Raw genomic sequence first — 18141 nt, 5'->3', positions numbered from 1 at the left:
TATCTCTGCGACAACTGTCGTTTGAGTCTTTCGGGTATTTTGGGTCGTTGGCAGGTCCGTTCCCACTGTGTCTTTTCAGTCGTTTGGGTATTTTCCAACGACCCAAACGACCCAAACGACCAAGTGGGAACCAGGCTTAACACACAAGATCTTTTGCAAAATCTTTTGCAAAATTTTTTGCTCAAAACTTTACGTCACTGCGCGAAAATTTTCATATCTTGTTTTGGATACCACATCTACAAAGGCAAAAAGTAAAAAATCTCAATCGAAGACTAAAAGCAAAAAATCAACTCAATCGACTTCTCTATTTAATGATTGTAGAAATTCCCCCTAATTAAATTCTATCAACATCTTCTACGTCAACAACAAATTATTAACGTGCTCTACTTTTTCCAACATTCACAATATCTGACATTTATTACTTCTTTTCGAAAGGAAATTAACGTTTTCAAAAGCATTTAAGAACGACCTATTAACGAAAATTTTATAATACTACTTCGGATTTAATGTCTTCAAATTCAATATATCATATAACTGACTAACGCAAACAGAGCATTGCTAATTTGTTTCGATGGAATGTTGGAAAACCTAGAGGTACAAAATTAATCAAATCTTGATGAATCTATTTACAACATTTAACGTTTTGTCTGCGTCGATAAAAAAATCAAAAAATTACACAAGTTTAGCCATAACGTGGCCTTTTGGCAAGACTGAGTCAATGCATTCTGTGAAAACTATCCACAAAACTAATTTCTGCATGGAAAATTTTTAACGAACAACGCTATTCTTATAGCTGCTACAAATCTAAAAACGGAGGATAGAAATGGGGAAAGAAGGGGACCCGATTATGACTCTGGACAAATGATTGTGAATCTCGTGACTGTTAGGCCCTAAATTTTCACTGCACGATAATAAGCAAAATAATAAACTATAAAATCTGAATTCTGATGCGTTGTAATGAAGAATCAATCCAGTAAGGAGCTTGAATGTTGAATCAATGTTAAGGTAACTATGCAGGTACCGAGCGATCTTGTTGATGGTTGATACTTTGAGCTGCTATTTGATCAATAAATCAACAACATTCATAGATCATGGTTTATAAGATGATTGAGAGACAAAGAGAGGTGCCCATTCACAGTCCATATTTAATGGTGAACTAGATCTCTGGCTGAATGTACCTATTAAAGCTGGCAACACGAAATCTACCTCATTTGGTCGGTAAATAACTTCTTATTCAAAAGATTAATTTTTGTGAATCTTTGTACATAATTCAGACAGTTTTCAAGATATTTTGTTTTCAAACAAATAATGTTTTGTAGCTCACAAAGTCTTTTAGGTGATATGAAGAACATTTTTCTTTAACTAAAAATTATAAATGTTGGGACATAAACAAAGTTTTACGACGACATTAATGAGAATGCTATAAAATTAACAACAATCAAATATTCAATTTGAAAATCTCCCCACAAATTTCTAATATACAAAAATACAATAAGTTCTCTTGCTGTTCGTTGCTTTAGTGCCTGACCAAAATATGCAACGCTTAAAGGTCTTAGCAGACATAATTTTGAAACGGAAGAAAGCATTTTGCAAACGGTTTGCAAACGGAATCGGCTAGCACATTAATTATTTCAGCCACCCATTGCAGGGTTCTCTGAATTTGTCGGGCTATCGATGCATTAACACAGTTATGCATTCAAGCATCCATGTATCCAAAAAATGCTTTCCAGACAATTCTCCGGATAGGAATTTTAACATGCGGTATCAATATAATTGTCAACTTAGGATCATTTTTATGAGGTATTGATAGTAAGGCAGGCAATTGCAAACCCTGTCAATTGTCCATACACGCCTTGGCTGAATGAAAATGTATAAAAGCTGTTTTGCATTTTAATTCTTTGCGAAGTAAATATACAGCCTCTCTTTTTATTTCAAGAGCACAATTTTATATTAATGTACAAGACAGCTAACTTAGAATATGAATCAGTCTGATAATTTAATTTCTATTTCAAATCAGCAAAAATAAATTGCCTAAATCAATTTGACAAATTTTTGCAGTAATCCCCATCGATCTTCATTCAGACATTTGTTTTAGATGATCTGGAAAGAAAAACGAATTGACATTAAGATATTGTAGAAAAATAGCAAATGAGCTGTTAAAGGGCTCCATAATTTAGATCCGTTTTGGTACACATCCATTGTGAAAATTCAGATAAAAATTTTAACTGAAAAGCTGATTCCTTCTAAAGAGATTTCCAAAAATGAAAAGTAAAGGGAAGATGCAGGCATTTACCTTAGATATATATTTGCATTAATTTGAGGGCAGAATTGCAGGCATTGATCGGTCGTTGGTAATCGTTTTCTTTAGCTTAATTCCAGCAAAAGGGTTATCATCAGCATTTTCATTGCTATCACTGCAAAGGAAGAAAATAGAAAATATACGCAATGATTCTTCCAAAAACGTACTAAGGTTTTCAATGTGGCAGCTTTCCTGTCATTGACATATTTGTGGCATTCAGCTCAAACACCATTCTGACTGTACTTTCTAACAAACCTACAGCTTAAAAATTGTTTGCTGTGATCAAGAGCTTCTATTCTACAAAAAGTTGAAACAACTCTAGGGTTGACTGTGCTCTTAAGATATGTATGGTATCCCAAATAACAAGCTTTTTTTGGGCTGACTTCGTAGACTTGCAAAAATTCGGTCTATGTACGACACAAGCTAGCAAATAGTGGAAGTCTTATTTTAACGAGGAAAAAGCTCAAACAGATCCCTGTTAATGAGGTTAAAAGCAACAGTTCAGAATTCGATAACACAGTTTTCTGTCTATTAAAAATTAGTAGTTCTAATCAGTTGAATGCATGACCAAACTGTGGTTCGTCTCCTACCCTGATATCTGTAGATGTGTTTCATTTCTTTCAATGTTTTGGCAAGTTCCTAATGGGTAAGTACATTTGTCCCAATAAGTCAAATTCAATAAGTATTTTCATTATGTTTCTCGCATTATACCAATTTTAAGGTTTCATGTAGCTACAGAGTTGATAGAATGGGGTTTGGCTACGTTTCTGAATATGGCGAAAGCCTGAAAAAGGCACATCTCCAACCTGGGCAGAGCTAAACTCGAGGCTTCTTTTAGGTCCTGGTTTAGAATTATGATTGTCGCGAACGTAGGGTAAATTGTGTAGTAGGTTAAGGACTAGTTTCTGACACCTCAAAGCAAAGAAAAAACAATACAGGGTTTTATGTTACATATAATGTTTCATTTACAGACTCCTACAGCTTTGATCTAAGGTGTCTTGAAAAACACAAGCATTAAACATTTAAGATTTTAAGATTGTCAACATAATGAAGGAATTGACAAAAGACAGATAATGCATAGAATTCATATCAGTTTAATTTAGTTTATGCGTACCTTGTATTGCAAGCTAGGCTCTTTGTGAAAAATTATAGGCCTGGGCTAAAAATTCTACCTCTATATATATATCACAATAATCAGATGAAAAAAGAACGCAATACTTACGGGGTTTGAGGAACGCTTAGATCAACGTCCGGGGGCGGTGGCGGGAAAGGCATGGCGACAAAGTCTGCTGGCGGCGGCAGTTTCGGCGCTTCATTTACATTCTCTCGAAAATCTGGCGGAGGTATAACAATAGGTTCTTCATCAGCAAACGTGACAGTGATCTCTTGGGAATCAGTCAGGCCCGGGGCTGAAGCAGACTGGTGAAGTGCCATACTCTTGGCTGAAAGAAGAAAAGATTTCTTCAGTTGATATGAAATTTGAAAAGCATTGTGTTGGGATTTTCCATTGATGCTAGCGCATTTAATATAGCACTGCAGTAGATGCTTTTCGTGTAGAGATTTGCTTTTTCTTCTTGTTAATTCATAGAGTTGCTTGCGTAATTAATGTTTGTGTAGGTATCCGTAATAGACTTGGTTAACGGCGTTTTGGGCTGACTCAGGCTAATCATGGGCTGACTCAAGCAATTCATCGGTCTAAACAAACAGCTTAACGACATTTATTAATCCGTATATGCATTTTAAAGTTATTCATAAAAAATCTTTGACGTAAAATTTGTATCCTGTTTTTTTAAATGCTGATTGGTAGACATATTTAGTTCGTGTAGATTAAAAGTATATTATCGTCCGATTGTAAGGTAAGAAGCAATAGAGACGGCGATAGAGAGATAGGTAATCTGTACTGAGGTGTACAATGAAGAAGGATTGGATGCAACTGTTGTGTTTCCTTTAGCGTTCTCTTGGTGGCACTTTAACATTAAATCTCTGAACCAGCAGATAGTTCTGGTGTTGGTACACTAGATAATTTCTACACATTGTTAAATGAATAATTATTGAAATATAACTGCAGACAAAATTTTGCAGAAAGAAGGATATAGAGATTGAGGAAGGAAGAACGAGATTGAAGAAATAGAGAGATAAAAACTTCGTAAATGCTTGCTTTTACACTTGCACACTTGTCTCAGAGTTTTCAGACCTTTCAAGCTAGAGATTTTAATATACCGATAGTTAATATAACTTTTCCAGCGATCTGATCGACAATCGTGCATTCAAACCGGAAAATACCTTACTCTACTTTACTGCCTAGAATAAGACATAGAAGGTTTAATAAGATAAACATCTGATCTGACTAATTTGGTACACGGAACGATAAGAAATCGAAATGGTCACAAACCTTTGCTATTGTTTTTAGTTCCATTTACCAAGGGTGCCTTTGATTCACCAAAATCATAGTCTGGAGCAGGAATGTACGGTAAGCTGACCGTGCCTGGCGTAGACACTCGACGCGTTTTCCCCCTTTGGGTTAAAGGCGAATTATCTTTCAGGGAACCGTGAATCACTGGAATTATCGGGCTTGGCACAGGCCTAAAAGAAACGCGGTAAGGTCGCTTTTGAGAAACCTCTTATTCATAGTGAGAAAATTCATCTTCAGCAGTCCACTTAAATGCGTACACCTTAAGCAAATTCCTTCAGAAGTTACCATGAATTTAAATGAGTCTCCAGCAATCTTTTACATCAGAAAAGGTAATTGTTCTACACAAGAGGGTATTTATGAAAGATCATGTCTGGGTCCTAGTGGTGTAAAAAAATGTGTTTTGCTTACTTTTTCGGTATAGCCTCAGCATATGCTGTAGGAAACCAGCCTGACCTGAAACATAAGAAAATGTTAAATAATGTTGCAACATGATAACAAAAAAAGGGAAGAGGAAGATGACCATTTAGTTATTGTCGAATTTCGTGAAACTTGAAATATGTCGGTACACTTGAGATGATGTAAACAACCTGTCTCCATTGGCATTTTTAGCAAATTGATATGAACTACGACTTGCTCTCCTACAGAAAATTGAAGATTCTTTCACGGTTAACCACTGGTGTACCATGTTAAAGAATCAAGAGGCCCTGGAATCGGAGTTAACTCCTTGCTTAGGCATCAGGACAATTCAAGTAACGGGTAAGAGGGCAAGCGACCGTTTACTTCGTTGTAACAGAAGAATCAGTCAAAGCTAGCCAGGTAGCCACGACAGAATTTCGCAAAGTTCACATATCAAGAGTTTAAAGTATTGTTTTTTCATGTAGATAGAACATGACGTGTGTGGGATATCTATTACGGAGGAGGCTTATTCAAAACCTGAGGCTAACGAGGGGGCCTGGCTTATTTGTGAGAAGGGCTTAATCAAGGAGGGGGGCAATCAAATTGTCACTGTGTATAGCCAATGCAGGTTGCATCTCACTGGTGTATATAAATCCAGTTGGAATCTGATTCTAATCTAAAACAACTTCTAACGGTGTGGGTAGACATTTGTAATAAAAAACATGTAAAGCATACGACCACATGCAGTGACGTACTTTCCAGTTTTAGAATTTGCACCATATTGCCATCCTCCCGTTGACTCTCCCATTGCATCCAGCAAGTCTCCCTAAAAAGTTCGTTTATAAATAACATCAGACGTACCGACAACATACAAAAAACATCATATATATTTCGTTGATATATGGTAATTATACTTATCTGTTGCGTTCTTCACTTTAAAGAGCCAGTTCATAATATAAAATATAACATTTCAAAACATTGGTCAGACAAAAGAATTCATTCTTTATCAAACCGAAATAAATAGTTGCTAATCAGCTTATACAAAATTTGAAGCTATAGAAGTCTTACAAACTAAGATAAAGCTGACAAAAACGGAGAGAAGATTGTCGGAAGCGCAAGATGAATCCCCAGTGAGCTGCAGGCCGAGCTATATGGTAAAAGAGTATATATTACACGCTGTATACCACATAACATAACGAAAAGACCCGTTTTCTTGCGCTCTACACTGTCAGTAATCGCTGAAAGGACAGCGTTAAAAAAACATAACAATGAAGTGAAATAGATAATAGATCCGGCCTATCAATTCAAAATGAACTAAAATGCCATGGAAATTGTTACATGGAAAAAACTTGGGAAACTCCACGACTTTATAATGACATGATCATAATGAAAAAGGGCAATAGTTTGAATCAACACTTCAGTAAACTTCCTGGTGCAAGAAAAGAACAAGAGGATACAGCCCGAGCTTTTAAGTCCAAGTACACATCTCAAATCCCTGGGCTCAAGTTTGACTGCAAATTTGATATCTTTCTTTGCTGTCCTAGATTTTCTGATTTAATTCAAGTATGATTTCCCAACGATCAGAGCCCTTTGCATCCTAGTATAAGTCGCTTTACAATTTTACATCTTTGACGTCTTTACATAAATGATTTCTTTGTGCAAATACCGTTTGAACATGATCCTGTAGCTGTCATCTAAGGCACAGCTATTGTGTCTGACTCTCGAACAAATGTAACTATACGAAAAAGATTCATCCCCTTCCCCCAAGCAGGGTTATAGCTATATAGATTTCGACCCCCAACGGGGGGGGGGGGGATCGAAATCTTATTATATGTCCAGTATTGTAGGATGTGCTTACGAGAATGACAAGAACGTCTCAAAACAATATATTCTAGTATTGATTCAGGGTGATTTGCTGATAGAAATCTCAGATTACAGTGCTATAAATGAGTTGGTGCTACATGATCAACGAATACATGTTTGTTAATGGTGAATGATTCGTGGAAATAAAAACAAAATGAAACAGCATGACATCCAAACATTGAAATGCACGAAAGGCGAAAAACTGTCTAAACTGAAAAATGACAAGCAAATATGATGATCTAAAACTAACCTTGCAAAATGACAGCTGTGAATTGTCCTTTCCTTTGTGATCATAAATGGCCTTCAGTTGAACGCTGAATGAAAAAGAGAAACAAAAAATGGAAAAACTTTTCGGCCTAAATTAGCTGAGAAGCCAGCAGCCGTAAATTGAGCATTCATTTTATCTCCATTAGTTCAATCTAACAAATAGATGTTAAAGAAAACGCAATGAGAATGAATGGTCTATTTACGAAAATCAACAAAGTAATCCTCGAATCATACCCACAAATACTTAATACCATTACAGAGCTTTTCATAATTAGTACCAAAAAGTAAAAGAACAAGTCTAATAATGTCAGCAGATGCTTATTAGATACATTTCGTCATTGATCTAATACAACTTGACCAATCAGTTTTATCATAAACCTAACGTCATTGTATAGCAGCTTAAACGGAATATTATAATAAGGAAACTGACGCGTTGGCCTTGGTGGGGCTCTCCCTTCCCATTTTTGAGCAGTTTGATCTTTCACAAAAATCCCCAGCTCAAATATAGCAGAAATTACCATTCACATTCTTTTCATGAGAAAAAATAGCTAGCTTATGAGCCATTTGCAAACAAAATGAGTGAGCTATCTTTTATTTGTGGGAAAGTTTGAACATTCACCGATTAAGTACCCCTGAATAGCAAAAAACTATACTCAGACTAAATCATCTCTAACTGTTTTTCCAAGCAATCTCGACAATAATACCCGGCAGTAGTCATACTTTCTTTTAGAATTGTGTTTTAATTAGTTTAAATGCTTTGGTGGATAACCAGGAAGATTCTAATAATCCTCCGACTGGCAGCTCTGGGTTGCCCTGTTGTATACACTAAAAGATGTACCGTACTGTCATAACAGATGCTGTGTCGGCATTGAGACCGACACAACAGACCGGTTAACTGTGATCTTCATTAGGTTGTATTGTAGATGTATAGTTAGCACTATGGGTTATCTGATAAACCTTATTGCAATAGTCGTGTTAAGCACGGAATCGAACTTGCAAGTGAATGTCAGCTTACCTCACTTTGCCATCAACAGCCAGCTCATTTTCTTCCAAACGATCTGCAATCATTGAAAATCTCGCATTTCCATTCAGTAGTTTTTGATTAACTGGCATCGCCTGGCTTTGGGAGCTAATATGACCGTTTCCAGGGTTATTGATTTCTTTGATCTTTTTGTTACTGTCATCTTTGGCCTCTTGACTTGCCGGATTCTCGACTCCATCAACAGCAGAATTATCTTCTGTGGTCTCCCTTCCAATCACAGATGGCCGACTGCTATTCATTCGCACGTCAATAGTATTGTAGCGGCTTTGACTTATAGTATAATGGCGCTGGTCTTTTCTCTTCATAGTGGCAGTCGTGTACGATGATGGATTCTAATAAACAGGAATATAATCATTTTAAATGCAGCTTCATTCGACAGCATTTAACGAGAAACCTCAGGTTGCCTTTACATTAAAGACTATTGAAAGGCAATAAAGTGACTTAAGGTATCTGTCTATTAACTATTGACCAATCAACAAAACTGAGTGGTATCGCGTTAAATGATTGGCCAATGGCTTAAGCAACTTCAGTGTCTGATGAATGGCGTTAAGAAGGTGATTGCACGTTTAGGATGGAAGGTTGCATTTGTAAAAAGAATAATCCACATACATTTCTTGCAATTTTACAGTGAAGAGAAATATAAAAATTGTAAATGAGGCCACTTTATACTTCGCATAAAGTAATGGCAATAACATGATAAACAATCATTTGACAAAAACAGTTGCAACATACAACAAGAGTAGTGGCTTGACATGGAAACAGGAGAGACAGAAATTTTGAGACAAGTATGGACAATCAGACAAATAGGATCTGGAAAAATTTCAGTGGACATTGCAGCAGGCAACGATATGTTGTGGTTTGAGCGCTCTAAAAAATGTTACCAGTTTAAACAACATTCTATAATTATAAAATTAACAGCTAAGCAACATTCTTTAATAACAGACAATATGAAATTACCGTTATCATATTTTCACTTTCTGAAGGTAAATCATCAGGGTGGCTAACCACTTTGTCCCATATCGCCATTTTTTCAGTCAACATGGCTTCGATCTGTTAAGCGAAAGAAAATTAATGATTTTCAAATGAAAATTTTAAAAATAAACTAAATATCGCCCCATTGGTGTTGAGCGTGGATTTTGTATACAAGTATATTTCAATATCAGCTGGTGGAAACATTGATGTTCATATAGCGTTTGGCACTAACTTATAACTTTGCAACCCGATAGTTGTTACATGAAATTGAAAGAGTCGAAAACCGCCAGAAAATTACAGCTTGAATTGTTCGTGAATCGGGTCTTAAAGGCAATCGGTCTCGTTGTGGATTGGTTAACGAGAACAATAGCTGGAACAATAGCCTAAACACGATTCCAGCGCTCCGCCATATTTCTTACAATGCGATAAATTAAAGGGGGACTGGAAACAATAGAAATCCCTTTGTTCTTATAACCAATCAACGTCGTGACAGATTGCCTTTAAAACATGATTGAAATTAATGGTAATATGTTTGTTATCATTGTTTATTAGCAATTCATTTACAATGAAAAAAAAGTTTGGTTTTAAAACGCTAATAAACAAAACAAAAATTAAAAGGAAAGAATATTTATAAAACAAGCTGAAATGAGCTCTTCTACAACTTTGAAAATTTATTTTTTTGGCTTCCAGGTACCCAGTCCTTCCTAGCCCCTAATCTGATTTCCATTTTCTTATGTAGTCTATTGTGAGGTCCGAGTAGTGGGCTGCGGGGTTTAAGGAGTAAAACCTACTCAAGACCTTGCTAGAGGCCCGATGAATTGAGAGCGAGAGGTTTCATGACTTGAGAGCGAGAGGTTTCATGGCTTGAGAGCGAGAGGTTTAATGACTTAAGAGCGAGAGGTTTCATGACTTGAGAGCGAGAGGTTTCATGACTTGAGATCGAGAGGTTTCATGACTTGAGAGCAAGAGGTTTCATGACTTGAGAGCGAGAGGTTTCATGACTTGAGATCGAGAGGTTTCATGACTTGAGAGCAAGAGGTTTCATGACTTGAGAGCAAGAGGTTTCATGACTTGAGAGCGAGAGGTTTCATGACTTGAGAGCGAGAGGTTTCATGACTTAAGAGTGAGAGGTTTCATGACTTGAGAGCGAGAGGTTTCATGACTTGAGATCGAGAGGTTTCATGACTTGAGATCGAGAGGTTTCATGACTTGAGAGCGAGAGGTTTCATGACTTGAGATCGAGAGGTTTCATGACTTGAGAGCAAGAGGTTTCATGACTTGAGAGCGAGAGGTTTCATGACTTGAGAGCGAGAGGTTTCATGACTTAAGAGCGAGAGGTTTCATGACTTGAGAGCGAGAGGTTCATGACTTGAGAGCGAGAGGTTTCATGACTTAAGAGCGAGAGGTTTCATGACTTAAGAGCGAGAGGTTTCATGACTTAAGAGCGAGAGGTTTCATGACTTGAGAGCGAGAGGTTTCATGAGTTGAGAGCGAGAGGTTTCATGAGTTGAGAGCGAGAGGTTTCATGACTTAAGAGCGAGAGGTTTCATGACTTAAGAGCGAGAGGTTTCATGACTTAAGAGCGAGAGGTTTCATGACTTGAGAGCGAGAGGTTTCATGACTTAAGAGCGAGAGGTTTCATGACTTAAGAGCGAGAGGTTTCATGACTTAAGAGCGAGAGGTTTCATGACTTGAGAGCGAGAGGTTTCATGACTTAAGAGCGAGAGGTTTCAAGACTTAAGAGCGAGAGGTTTCATGACTTAAGAGCGAGAGGTTTCATGACTTAAGAGCGAGAGGTTTCATGACTTGAGAGCGAGAGGTTTCATGACTTGAGAGCGAGAGGTTTCATAGCTTGAGAGCGAGAGGTTTCATGGCTTGAGTATGTATATGATAAGAAAGCGTTATACCCGTTTACTATTTGCTGCCATCCCTTTTCCAAAAATGCATATCTTTTCTGCGACAAAACAATAAATTCTCCTCTCTCCGATCAAAGCCTGAGCAAAGAGAAATAAGAGAAAATTTAAAACATGAAAATCAATTCTTCTTTTCATGTCTTCGATAAAGTATTAAAATTTTAAGAAACCTGAAAAATATTGACTTGTTAAGGTATCATAACATTTCTACAGTACTAAGACACAGAAAAAATAACAAATTAGTAAATGTCAACAGAAAATGGATGATTTGATCGAAAGGTATATACCAATTTGATGGATGGCTGCTATCATGGAACGATCGTGTTGGCGAATTTAGCTGATTCAGTGTCTTTTGTGTATTAATACACTATTAAGAAATTCTCAGCGTAAGGCAGAACTTCCATCTTTAGGCATATTGCCATCAAACAGAAAAGTATCAAATACTTTTCCCGGCAAAAATTTATACTCTGGACTTGATGCGAGAATCGATCCTTACCCTTCTTAAGCCATTTTCCCTCAACTCACGCAATTTTTTCTCTGAATTTTGAAGCCCTTCCAGCATCTAGAATCGAAAGCCACACTGTAACAGGGACTCAATCTAAGAACCGATTTAAAGCAGAAAGATACGAAGTGGTGCCCACATGCCCACATGCAACCATTTCAAAACATTCTAGTGGAAAATTATCATTATAATATAAACATTGCATGGCCTGAGGTTGTGAAATTCTTGTACATAAGTGGTAAAACATATTGGTCGTTAAACAACACGTAATAAACTTACAGCCTAATCACGCAATTAAAGAAGTAAAGCTTTGGTATGCAAGAACTACTTGCCCAACTAAGTAACTACCTTAATAGCATTTTTCTATCGAATAGATCCCGATTAACAAAAGGAGATTTCGAAAGGGATAAAAGCAAAGTGGGTGAGGTGGGGGTGTAATGGGAAAGGGGCTTTTTTCAGGATAAGTTCTTTTGAGTGGATAGTGACACTGCATGAAATCTAAAGCGGTATTGTCAGTTTTAGCTCGAGCACAGTGTGCCTACTGAGAAAAAAACAGAAGGGAAAATTCTGCAAGGGCTTGCTATCGACGCAACTGATCAATGGGTTTATGACCTCAAAAGACGGTTTCATAACACCAAGCATTCATTTCCTATAAAAGACATTCCATATAAACTTTGGTTTGAAAAAGATTTAGTTTGAAACTCCATATAAACAAATTGAAATGAAAATATATGGACCTTCCAGCTGAAATATGAGTAAACTCGGGCCTATATTTCTGACTGAAATTAAAAGAAAAACAAAGTAATTGCGATGAAAAAGCAATCCACCTCTTCCTCCTTTTTCTCGTATTTCCCCGCCTTTCCTTTTCTTCTCTGGCTTTTCTTTCGTAGCTTAACGATTTCTTGCGTGTATTTATTCACAACCTATCAAAAACCAAACGTCATTTTAGCAATTTTATCATTATAATACATAAATTAAGATAGTGCTAGCATCTTTAACTTAACGAGAGGTGAGTTGGGGGGGGGGGGGCAGCATCCTGCTAAATTAAACAAAAATAAGGGGAAAACAAAATCTGGGAATTCAGAAATTTTTTGAAAAACACTGAATTCAAAGTTTTTGAGGGGAAGCTGTAGGCCATCTGTTCTTCTGTCAGTACAAATGATAAAAAAATCTTCAAGGAGAATAAAAAGCGAGTATATATATAATGTGAGTCAACTAGACATTATATCATGTTGAGCTTATAACCCTATTTTTTAAAAGACCAAGAATTGTCAGTCAGTATTCAAGTTCTACCCTCGTGCATTCATCAAAGGAAACAGGATGCAATTTCTAATAAAATCGTCGACCATTACTTTGCGATTCATAAGAGAGTAAATACTGTCACATCCCACCGGATTTAATCTGCATTCAGGATAAAATCTGATTGGAAACTGCGTTTTGACAGTGTTAGACAAAAGTAAATGTACAAAACCTCTTTATCATTTAGCATTCTATGAATTGAGAATTCTGTGAAGTAAGCAATCCGAAGCTGAGCCACATGGAATAGAATTTCATGACGTAAGAAATCTCAATTAATCCTTTTGCATCACTGGTGGTGAACAAAAGCCTACATGATCGGGAAATTCGCTACTTAATATTAAATTACATCGCAATATCTTTAAGACTGTACTGCCAAATCCTTATATTTAATAAGTCGTGTTGCTGTATAATATAATGCTATGATGGAGTGATCCCATAATTCTCTTTAACTCGTAGAAGTCTTGTGTTGTTGCGACATCAATTTCACAATATTATTCAGCGTCTTTTTAGAACATTAGTACGTAAACTTGAATACGCCTTTGTGAAATTAAACACAAGCGTATCGTGCTGATATTGTACACAAGACCAAATTCAATGGCTTTGAACAATAATAAATAAACATTTACACTAATGGGGGTACTTTGACATAAAATGAATGGGGAAAATCTTTGATTGAAATGAAAACACAACAACTAAATGGGAAGCAAACAGCTAAATGACTCACCGAAAATTTATTAATTTTAGCGAAGAGCATTGTCTTTGTTAGTTCAAGTCATTTATTTTAAAAAACCTTATTATGAAAATGAGCAATCATCACTTAGAAGAACGTCACGAAATCAAAACTATATTTCTGCAATTTAAAGGCCCGCGCGACAAGGGTGGGGGGGGGGGGGTCAGGAAAGATTCAGATCGGCACAGATATTTAATAGATAAATCTTTAGATAACAACAAATACATTGAACCAAAGTAGCTAGACAATTAAAACAGCGTCAGGAAAATGTTTGCCACAATTGGGGCTAGAGGAGGTAAGAGGAATTTTCGTTATATTGTTGGTCCCTCCAAATTAGGATCCGTGGAAAATCACCATGCGGAAAATAATATATCAACATTTTGGAGTCTCCAAGCGTTACTTCTTCACAGAAACTACAAAACTGTCCCTTTCCGGACCCGTATAGTTCTAGGCTTTAGCGAGTTTCCAATTCAACAGTAAATTTATAGGGCGGGTCAAAGAGGCCAATTTTCTGACAAAGTTTGTAAGAAGTGTTCGAGAAACAATCAAGTGTTGATACAACCCTTTATTCTAGAAACCCTTCATGCGAAGTTCATAATTTGAAACTTTCGAAAATCTAGGTCACAAACACTGACATGAAGTTTCTATGACAACAAGTGTTGTTTAATTTGAGCCCACGTGTCTGTGTTAACCAACGATGCTTTTGAGTGGGACTTTTTTAGGGTTTGATCAAACGGACTTAGGTCAATATGAACATTAAAACAGTTAAGAGATTGAACCAGACTGATATTTCTTTAAGGTGGAGAGACCTGATCACCGCACTTCTCCGTCATTATTCGACTGCATACAAACCGCGCGCAGCTTTGAAACTTTCCAAAAAAGCGGAAAATATGTAAGGTCCACATAGGTTACACAGGAATTTGATAAAAACACAAAGCCTTTTTAGAGATAATAAATTCACAGAAAAACATTGATATCTCTTACCAGTCGTTTAAAGACGGAATCCCACAAACAGGGACCCTACATTGTACAAAACTTCGCACGTTTGGAAAAGTCATTTTCTAAAACTTTCTGAAATTTCTAAAAACAGGTGTTTTGTCAGTTTGAGCGAGGTGTGAAACCACAAGTTGAAAAGACTGCACATACCTCTGTTTGTATTTTATTGTCTTGCAAATATTGTTTATGCGCAAGCTACAAAGCAAATACATTTTATGGCTTGATAACAGGTATCAAAAGCTAAATATTGCCAAGTTAAGAAGTGGGAGGCTATAGTCTCTGTATTAGAGCAGCAATAACGAAATTGTTCCTTTAGATAGAGCTGTAGGGCAAGATGAATTTAAAGTAATATTGATTATAAACATTTCAGAGATAAACAACAGATAATGTATAGTAAATGACACTGATTGTTCTTTATTTAGAATTCTTAACAACAAAGGCTGCCTTTTAAAAAACCAGGCAGCAGATATCATTTGGAATTATGTAGAATGTAGAATTGGTTCTATTTGTTGGGTTGATTTAAAAAAAGATTGTGGGTGCTTTCTAGATTTGTTCACCCATCTATAAACAATTACTTGTTTGTACTAAAATTACAAAATTACTAAAAAGTGATGTAAAAGGGTTGAATTTTTAGGAGCATCATTGTCTGAGGACAATAAGAGCCAAGGAATTGTTTATTGGAAAAAAAGTTTTTTCCGGAAATTTTTTTGGAGAGTGGTAGAATCCTCAAGAAAATCAGTAGCTACATCCCTGATAAATGAAAAATAAGCTGTAAGCTGCTATACCTTTGACATATTAACCTCTTGCTCAGCTCGACTCTCCAGTGGAGCAATCACATCTTTAGCAAAGAGATTCATCTGTGAAATTAGAATAAGAACTTAGAGGTCATTCCAAACATATATACTATGTTTTGTTTAGAGCTTTGTGTAAGTAATAGTTATGGATAATTTTTTATTGACCATACTGCATGGTAAACACAAGTAGAACTTGTACTCAAATTGAACTCAAAAACTTAAACACTAAAAGGAGGGTGTTTAATTGGACACATGACAATATTTTAACAGCTTGATGACGTTGATTGAGGATCTTTACAGTCAAAACAGCGGGGCAGGTCTTCACTTAAAATCATAGACAAAAATAGCTCCTTACAGGCCATATGGAGACAGTTGACTAGTTCTGAGTGAGTACAGTAGCCCTATGTATCTAACTAAGTTTGTTGTAAACATTTTATTATGTCATACATTGTCTCTTCTTCTTAACAAGAAGAAATCTATTGTTTTCGACTTCAGGTAAAAAATGACTTTTGAAACACCCTTACCAAGTCACCTTTCATAGCTTCAATTTCATTGAATATACTTATGATGTCTTTCAGAGTTTCTCCTATTTGAAGAAAAAAGCAATTGCATATAAAAAGTTATAAAAATTAAACAAAATCATTGTTTTTGCAAAAGTGAAAAAGATCACATCTTATTTATACACAAATCCAATTCACTTAACTTGAATAAACTTTGTTTGTTAAATCCTTGTGTTGTATCATTGTTTGAAGGAAGTGGGATGATTTATTCAATGTTTTAAAAAACTTCTATATATAGCTCCTATAACAATGAAACTAAATATAATCATAGCATTTATAAATGTAATACCAGAATTATGCTTATTGCAAACTCAATATGATTCAAGTTTCTTTCAATTTATGTTGAATACAGTTTTAAAGTCCTAGCCTATAAATATATTTAACAATTGGTTTAGATGCTTGTTGAAATGGTCATGTTATACCAAAGAACTTACCAATGAGTTTTGTGGCCCCATTGGCACACAATGCTGATTGTGCAAATGCATCTAAAGACTGAATGAACTGAGTGCCCAACAAAATTGTCCCTTTGAGGAATAAAAACAAAGTGTCTTATATTTAATATGAATGGCAAGATCAGGTAACACAATTTCATGCAGCCAGTGGATACAATTTTTAATAAGATCAACAAAATAGTTGTCAATAAAGTTGTTTCCAAAATTATAGGAAGTTCTTGTTTTCATTTGCTAACTTTTATATACATGTTGAAGGGATAATTATACCAGTGACAACAGATTGCCAAATGTAGATTTTCATGGTATCTTTATAGATATAAAACTTTATTAAAAGCAACTGGCCAAACATTCTTTCAAAATGTGTGATGTCTCCTTGCCTTACTCACAAATAAAAATAAACAACCAATCGAATCTCACCTTGATATGATCTGTGAAAAGCTTTGGAACTTGTAATCAAATTTTTTATATTTGGGGTTATTCCTCCGATGTTCTAGAATAAAGCAGTCACCGTTGCTAAACATGGCAGACATTTCAAAAAATATCAAGGAACAAAAAATATCAATATATCACAAATTTCGATGGCAGATTGATAATGTCAATTTGATTTCGTGAATATTTCATTAGAGTCTTGAGATATATTTCAGAAAAAAGTTACGAGTTATTCATATCTATGTCACTTCGAAGGACAGTGAAATGAGACCCTGTGGTTTGATGTAAGGCAAGTCACTGGAAAGTAACAGTTCCTATGGCGAGGCGAGCGGTTCTCAGTACAGTACAAAGTGCGAAAACAAAAATTGAATTACTAGACGGTAAAGCTATAAAATATAATGCATCTGGATTAATCAAAAAATCATTAAATCGTTGCCAAAGCTTCCTAGCTGAGGAAGTAACATGATCAGGTGACAATCAGATTTATTCTGAGATAAGGTTTCGTTAAGAAAAAGAACACGAATATGTACGTTTTAAAATTTTTCGAAGAGAAATGCGAGGTTATGTATGGGAAGTGGTTCAGTTTCTACTTGGCCTTGCATGAAAGCACAATACCGGGTTGCGAATTGGATAAAGCCATACGTAAGGTGGGTTGTCAAGTAAATGGGTAAATGGGCTCAAGTAAGGGTGGAAAATGACGATCGTTTAAGATAAAGCATCAATACAAGGAAAGTTTATTTCCTTGCATTCGAAGATCTTTATCAGACGGTGCGCAACAAAAACCTGTCTTTGCATGATGATGACTTCAATAAAAACACACGCTGAAGTTATTGTTTCTTACCGTAAACACAGACGTTGAAAGCTGGTGGAGATCGTTTATTTCCTCTTCCATCTTCAATAGAGTGACTGATTACAAAATAATAAACAAAACAAATGCAAGATGTTATTTCGCAGGCTTTATTCTGTCCATCACAGCGTTCCTTCCGATATGCATCCAAGACCTTTTGACCTGGTAATTATAGAGTGAACAGATTTTAATATGAGCTTCGGCCTCAGACCTTAGCCCTCTCGCCCGCTCTCACAAAAGCCGTTGACTCATTAAATTTTCTCGTTGGACACAGTGCGTACTGCTTAGCAACGCAACTGAGGATCTTTTCTGGGCCTTTGTACCAGTAGTAGTGGTACAAAGTTTGTACCAGTAGTAGTGGTACACT

The 18141-nt window shown here is 36.1% G+C and overlaps 1 protein-coding gene across 1 annotated transcript; it reads right to left on the bottom strand.

Annotated features, from left to right (window-relative positions):
• Positions 1–295: 295 nt before the first annotated feature.
• LOC135691562 (BAR/IMD domain-containing adapter protein 2) lies at positions 296–17943 on the bottom strand. Its single transcript, XM_065209442.2, has 18 exons — positions 17769–17943; positions 16916–16988; positions 16481–16570; positions 16011–16072; positions 15478–15549; positions 14843–14887; positions 12495–12590; positions 11662–11727; positions 11160–11246; positions 9238–9330; positions 8254–8612; positions 7222–7285; positions 5864–5934; positions 5121–5165; positions 4692–4882; positions 3522–3741; positions 2294–2414; positions 296–2100 (listed from the first exon to the last, which is right to left on the bottom strand). Exons 1-17 carry the CDS (start codon positions 17817–17819, stop codon positions 2312–2314), a joined length of 1788 nt encoding a protein of 595 aa, XP_065065514.2. The 5' UTR covers positions 17820–17943; the 3' UTR covers positions 296–2100; positions 2294–2311.
• Between the last annotated feature and the right edge of the window lie 198 nt (positions 17944–18141).

The sequence above is a fragment of the Rhopilema esculentum genome, chromosome 13 (assembly GCF_057945365.1).
Source record: "Rhopilema esculentum isolate cy_ngs chromosome 13, ASM5794536v1, whole genome shotgun sequence".
NCBI lineage: Eukaryota > Metazoa > Cnidaria > Scyphozoa > Rhizostomeae > Rhizostomatidae > Rhopilema > Rhopilema esculentum.
Note: the sequence above shows the minus strand (reverse complement) of the source record. Positions and strands in the feature narration are given on the sequence as shown.